The 7,150-nt window shown below is 43.8% G+C and overlaps 1 protein-coding gene across 1 annotated transcript; it reads left to right on the top strand.

Moving 5' to 3' along the window:
• The first annotated feature begins 4,846 nt into the window (after positions 1–4,846).
• Positions 4,847–5,395, top strand: LOC149402084 (uncharacterized). Its single transcript, XM_089608234.1, has one exon. The coding sequence runs from the start codon at positions 4,847–4,849 to the stop codon at positions 5,393–5,395; it is 549 nt and encodes a 182-aa protein (XP_089464360.1).
• The last annotated feature ends 1,755 nt before the right edge of the window (positions 5,396–7,150 follow it).

Here is a 7,150-nt window from a genome sequence, read left to right as displayed (position 1 = left end):
GATGTCATGAGTAACTTTGTGAAGATCTCATAGATATGGAATTCATGTACAAGATTGATGAAATGCAATGTATATCACCTCATGCTTTGTTCCTTGGAATGTGAATAAATGAACTGACCAGCGTCCAAATTGAGTCATGACTCTTTTGGATGAAACAATGTGACTTGGTAGCTCCTCGTCAATACATTGTTTCTGACTTATTCACAAGCGACAAATGAGTTGAGGAAATAACAGCTAGATGAGTAAAATAGTAATTTTGTAAATCCCGACTAGCTGATGATATTCATGAAGGGTAAACATAGATAATATTTAGTGGATCCACTCATCATATTTAGTTGAATTCTTGAGTAGAAAATAAATTCATTTGAACCGAGAGATTCTCAGTGTCAACTCTTTAGTGGAGTCAGTTGACATTAAGCTAAACTTGGAAAAGGTTTGTGAACTTTTGAGTCCAAGTGTTTTAGTTCAAGCTTTGTTCATTTGGATCCATGAGGTCACTTTCACAAATCATATCGAGTAGGAATAGTTAAACTATAAGCTAAGTCAAAACAAGAACGAGACAAGTTTTACGAAAATTGTCTAAATGGTATTTTTGTCTTTTTAGACATAGGATGAAATGAATTGCAATAAATTGTTTGACATTGTCATATGATGACTTAAAACCACTCGGCCAAGTTAAATAATTTGGGCCTTGTAGCTTAATTTCATTTCATAGAATTTTGCTTGAAAATTCTTAATAGGCCTTTCTAATGTTGTCATGAACAAATGAAGAAACATCTAGATGCCCCTTCTAGATGATTATGGCCGTCCAACCCAATAAAGAAAAGAGAGATTATTTTGTGCATTAATGTATGAAGATATTTGCCAAAAGAAAAAGAGGAAACAAATTTCCTTTATGATGAAAGGGGGAATTCGGCCAAGCAAGAGGGAGAACAAAAGATGAAACAAATCCAAAGGCTTCTAGAAGCCTAGTTTGGCCGTGTGACTTGAAGGGAAGGAGAGAAAATTTTGCTCATGAATATGTGATATTCTATAGAAGAGGAAACTACCTTATTGAAGGTAAACTCTCTCCTATAAATAGAGCCCCCACTCCCTTCATTTTATTCATTCCAAAATTTTAGAGATTGAGAGCTTCTCTCTCTAGAACACTTGGCCGCCCCTTCCCTTTCTCTCTCTAAGTTTTCTTTCGTTTTTGTTTTGGCACCTAGGTCCATATTTGACCTAGTGTTTTAACTCTTCGACTCTTAGACTTGTTCTTTAGTCGTCGTGTTTAAAAGTGCCCACACACTAATTCCTTTCTTTCTCGAGTGATTCTTGATATAGAAACTTTCGTGGTTGCTCGAGTTCCCGAGGAAAGAAGAGAGACGTGTTGCGTGGGGAGACGAACGTTTCAACCTTCCTAAGGCTTTTCAATGTTCAAGCTTCTCAAAAGTTAGTAAACAAATAATATGCTCATTAATAGTTTTAATTTATATGTACTTGCTCTTTGTCTAGGTTAGTAAAAACGTTTTACTTGTTTTAAAGAAAATTTTTAAATTTCGCCGCTTGCTCGAAGCGTTAAATCTTTTCTTAACCCTAGATCAATTCCAACAGTTTTTTCAAGACATCAAGGTATACGATCATAACTTCAAACAACGCAGAGTCTTTGAATGCGTTAACAAGCAAGATCATTTCCAATAGTGAAGTGCCTTGATTGGTTGAGGGAGAGAATGCAAGTTTGGTTCTACCAACGACGAAAAAAGGCGTCATCAACTCAAAGTGTGTTGTCAGTGGAATATCAAGCAAGAGTCTTTGAATGCGTTAACAAGCAAGATCATTTCCAATAGTGAAGTGCCTTGATTGGTTGAGGGAGATAATGCAATTTTGGTTCTACCAACGACGAGAAAAGGCGTCATCAACTCAAAGTGTGTTGTCAGTGGAATATCATACCGAAATATTAAAAAAAACTTGGTGTCTCGGCAAATATGCAGGTTATAGTGTGTTTTTAATTTTGAAAATTTGTCACAAAATGATGCGAGTCCGTGACACATGTGTCACATAGTGAATTCACTTCGTGACACATGTGTCACAGACTGAATTCACTTCATGACACATGTGTCACGGACTCAGGTCACTTCGTGACACATGTGTCACGGACTTCTTCTTTCTTCTTATTCTCTTCTTCTTCTTCTTCTTCTTCTTCTTCTTCTTCTTCTTCTTCTTCTTCTTCTTCTTTTTTCTTCTTCTTGTCTTCTTCTTCATCTTCTTCCTGCTGTTTCTTCTCTTCTTCCTACAGTTTCTTCAGCTTCTCATCCATCTCTTGTTCCTCTTTTTTTTTCTTTTCTTTTTCCTCTTTCTTCTTGGCCATCTCTGCTTCGTACTTCTTGAATTTGGCCAATTTCTCTTCGGTCGATAATCGGGCTTCTTTCTCTTGGCGCTTCTTTTCAAACGCCATTGCTCTTCTCCAATCGTAGTACTGATCTAGTTCATCAACAGCCACTATGTAGCTCTCCACCGCGTCCAAAATCTCTTTTTTGAACTTTCCGTAGTCCTCTTGCATGTAGAGGAAACGATCGTGGAGATTTCCAACTGAATTTTCGAGAGCGTCGAGCCGGGACTGTCCATGAGCAAAATAACAAAGTAAGATGGCTGACGAACTAAGGTACTTCGTGACAGATATGTCACGAAGTGAATCCACTATGTGACATATGTGTCACAAAGTGAATCCACTCTGTGACAGATGTGTCACGAAGTGAATATACTCCGTGACAGATGTGTCACGGGGTGGATTCACTTCGTGACACATCTGTCACGGAGTGGATTCACTTCGTGACACATCTGTCACAGAGTGGATTCACCTCGTGACACATCTGTCACTCTGTCACAGAGTGAATCCATTCCGTGATAGATCTGTCACGAGCAATTGTTTTTTTTTTAACTTAAAATAGAAACAAAAAATCGCATTACCTTAACTGTTTGTGCTTGTCGTTGTGGTGGTTGTGCTTGTGGTTGTGGTAGTTGTGCTTGTGGTTGTTGTGTTGGTGCTTGTGGTTCTGGGGCGTCTTTTTTGGGTTTCTTCCTTGGGCGTTTGTCCACCACCGCTAGCGTCGTAGAAGGGGTGACAATGCTTGAAGAAGTGTCGCCGAGTCCGTGAAATTCAACCTATACGTGGGACAAGTAAACAAATTTGTTATGAATATTAAGTATGAATTAACCTACAAATTTATTACCTCATTGAAGTTGATTCCTCTCATGGCGGCCTCCTGAACAAGTCTGGTAGACTTCTACCGACGCATTATTGGCCGAGCTGTGGTGGAGACTCTCTGACAAACCCCCATGTTCGTCAGGAAAGGCAGACACTCGTACGCCCAAACCTGAAGCGGCTCGACGAATCCGAGGAGATGAAGCTTCTTTTTTTTTTTACCTTGCTCCAATGGCTCGCCACCATTCTCCACTAACTTCCGAACTTCGTCGAGAAGGTAGTTCCACACCACATTGCCCCATGGATGGCGACCGAATGTGTCCGTGTCCTCTACCACCTTAACGAGCTCTAAGCATAGTGTTTAGTTCTTCACGTCATCCGCCAGGAGGACATTCAAGACGAAGTATATTTTTAGGGAATTTACCTGAACTTCTGTGGGTCAATCCATGCTCGGCTCCAGGAATTGGTTGACCAAGTTACGACTCAAATACTTCCCTGGGAAGAATTTTTTGAAGAGGCTGTCATCAGAAACAACCCCATCGAACTTGAATTCCTCGTAGTCATCGACGACTTTGAGGAATGTAATCTCTTGAAAGTCTTTCTTCGTAAACTCACGAACTTGGCATCCAATCTCAATTAGAAGCCCATCTGTGGTTTTTCCCTCGAAGCTCCTGGTCATCAACACTAGGTGGCTTATAATCGCCGATGATCGAACTATTTTTGGTTGCCCCACAAACTGCCCAAAACATGATTGGACGAAGCCAGCTTGAGTTTCGGCACTGCGGCCGAGTAAGAGAGCGAGGAATTTTTCCAATCCCCCTTGAAAGTTAAACGAAAAACCTTCAACGTTGGCCTCGACTATACACTGTTTCCACTCCTACACACATGAGTCAATGACATAATTAATTAAAACATTACATAAACTCAATTACATCTACTATGTGGCCCGAACTGGTTGAGTTCGTGACCGATCTGTCACGAACTCGCTCACTCCGTGACAGATATGTCACGGACTCACCCACTTCGTGACAGATGTGCCACGAAGTGGATCAGTCCTTGACACATCTGTCACAAAGTCAGCGAGCTCTTGAAACATCGGTCACGAACTCAACCAGTTCGTTACCAATATGTCACGAACCAGGGTCCAAATGGGTTTGTGACACTAACCTTTCGGGAAATAAAAGTGGTAGGACTCTTCGAGGTCGCCGCAACGCCCGAGGACTCGGCCTTGTTTTTAGTCTATATCAAACACAAAACAAACCAATGCGTCACTTTAAATTACTCTAAATAAGCCACTTAATTTTTATTCTGTACCTTTTTTTTTTTATCTTTGGTGGTGCGACCATGAACGCGTCGCATCGTCGGTGTGAGATTAATAAGCTCAACTTGGTGAGCAAGTCTTTACAAATTTGGGGAGCAAGAAAACTTGGGGAGCAAGCAAAATTGATGAGCAAGGATTTTTAATTTAGTATTTCCTTTCCTATAAATAGCCATAGTTGTATGCATTTCATTTTAACTCAAAACTTGTATTTTGACATATTATCTTCCAAACAAAGAGAAAGAACTTTTCTCCCAATATAGTGTTCTCCTTATTCTCCTTTCAACTCTTTATCATTGCTTTGGCAATGATCTTGTATTTGAAATCAAGATTTGGTATCAGAGCCTATGCCGAAGTACATGGAGTCACCTAGCAAATCCACCGGAGGAGACACAACGGCGACGAAGATCGGGAAGGAAGGAAACGTGACGCTAAACTATTCGATGCTCACGAAGAGCAACTACTCAGTGTGGGCATTGAAGATGCGGGTGAATCTGCAGGCGCAAGGCGTTTGGGAGGCATTAGAAGATGGAGTTGTCGAAGTGTGCAAGGATAGGATGGCTCTCGCCGCCATTTATCAGGGAGTTCCGGAAGATGTCCTTCTCATGATCGCCGAGAAGGATTCCGCAAAAAAGACGTGGGAGACGTTACAGACAATGCACATGGGCGCAGACCGCATCAAAGAAGCCAAGGTTCAAAGCTTGAAGAGCGAGTTCGAGGTTCTCCGTATGAGAGACGGTGAATCTGTGGACGAGTTTGCCATGAAGCTTACATCCATTGTAACAGGTATCCGTTCGCTAGGTGAACAGGTGAACGAGACCAGTGGTCAAGAAGTTCCTGAGAGCGGCACCTCACAGGTACATGCAGATCGTGACGTCGATCGAGCAGTTCGGTGACCTCAAGACTATGTCAGTCGAGGAGGTTGTCGGTCGTCTAAAAGTCCACGAGGAGAGGCTTCGGGGCTATGGCAACAAGGAAGAGGAAAAGCACCTCCTGCTCACGCATGAAGAATGGATGGCCAAGCAGAAGAAGAACCATGGAGTCGAGTCTTCTTCCAGCTCGTCGAGGCGTGGCGGGTACGGCGGAGATGGCAGACCACGTGGTAGAGGCCGAGGACGAGGGCGAGGTCGAGACATGCGAGGTCGCGGCAACAGCGCACCCCGTCAGGAAGGCACCACAACCCGAAGAGACAAAAGCACGGTGAAGTGCTATAATCATCAGAAGCTCGGGCACTACGTATTGGAGTGCCGTAACAGGAACCACGGCGAGGAAGCGAACCTGATGAGATTCCATGAAGACGAGCAACCCGCACTCATGTTCACCGAGCAGATAGTGAACTTGGAAGTGCGCAGGGACGAACAAGAGACAAGCGTCGTAGGTGAGAGAGACGCCAAGCCCGGGCGAGAACCGGTCAGAGAGAAGACCAACCTGGAGGAGCCAGTCGATGCAGAGTCGAGCCCGGAACCCAAGCTGATGATGGCCGAGAAGAGGCCCAGCCCAGAGAAGACGGCCACCGAGACGGTGATGCTTGTCGAGGACAAGGTTATTGCGAACCTCCTCAGAGATAGAGAAGAGAAAGTCTATACCGACGTTTGGTATTTAGACAATGGTGTGAAAAACCACATGACGGGAGACCGAGCTAAGTTTGAAGAGCTCGATGAGAAGATCATAGGGAACATGAAGTTTGGCGATGAATCAATCGTCGAAATCAGAGGCAGAGGATCCATCCTTTTCCAAGGAAAAAACGGGGACCAACGCCTACTGACCTAGGTGTACTACATCCCGAAGCTGAAGAGTAACATCATCAGCCTTGGTCAGATGACGGAGGTCGAAAACACAGTGGTGCTAGCCGGCTCGTACTTAAAGATGTGGAACAGTAGTGGTGCCCTATTGATGAAGGTGAAGAGAACGCCAAACAGGTTGTACAAGATACTCCTGGAGACAGGACAACCTGTCTGCTTAATGGCGTCCCTAGCAGACCCGGCTTGGTTGTGGCACGCACAACTTGGGCACGTAAACTTATACACACTCAAGATGATAGGAGAGAAGGATATGGCATTTGGGGTATCGAAGATTGAACACCTCAACCAACTGTGTCAATCTTGTATGGTCGCGAAACAGGCAAGAGTGCCATTTCCGATCAAAGCCAATTTTCGAGTAGAGCGACCCCTCCAACTGGTGCACGCTGACCTGTGTGGTCCAATTACCCCGGCCACCCTAGCCGGCAACAAGTACTTCTTTTTGCTTGTTGATGATTACAGCCGTTAGATGTGGGTGTATGCGCTCAATGAGAAGATTGAAGCCTTTGAAGTCTATAAAAAGTTCAAGAGGCTCGAGGAGAACAGGTTAGGACACAGGTTGAAGATCTTGAGAACTGAACGAGGTGGAAAGTTTACGTCCCAGTAGTTTAGAGAATTCTACGACGAAGAAGGAGTCGAACACCACCTAACTGCACCGTATACGCCCTAGCATAACGGTGTGGTGGAGAGAAGAAATCGGACCGTCATGGACACTGCAAGGAGCTTGATGAAAAGTATGCAAGTCCCGGCAAGGTTTTGGGGAGAAGCAGTTAGACACGCGGTCTATCTGCTCAATCGCTTGCCGACGAAAGCACTAGGCGAGCGCACCCCTTACCAAGCATGGAAAGGGAA

Source organism: Urtica dioica, chromosome 3, assembly GCF_054948205.1.
Source record: "Urtica dioica subsp. dioica isolate 48M chromosome 3, U.dioica_male_clone48M_v1_H2, whole genome shotgun sequence".
Classification (NCBI taxonomy): Eukaryota; Viridiplantae; Streptophyta; class Magnoliopsida; order Rosales; family Urticaceae; genus Urtica; species Urtica dioica.
This window is presented reverse-complemented; position numbering and strand designations above follow the sequence as displayed.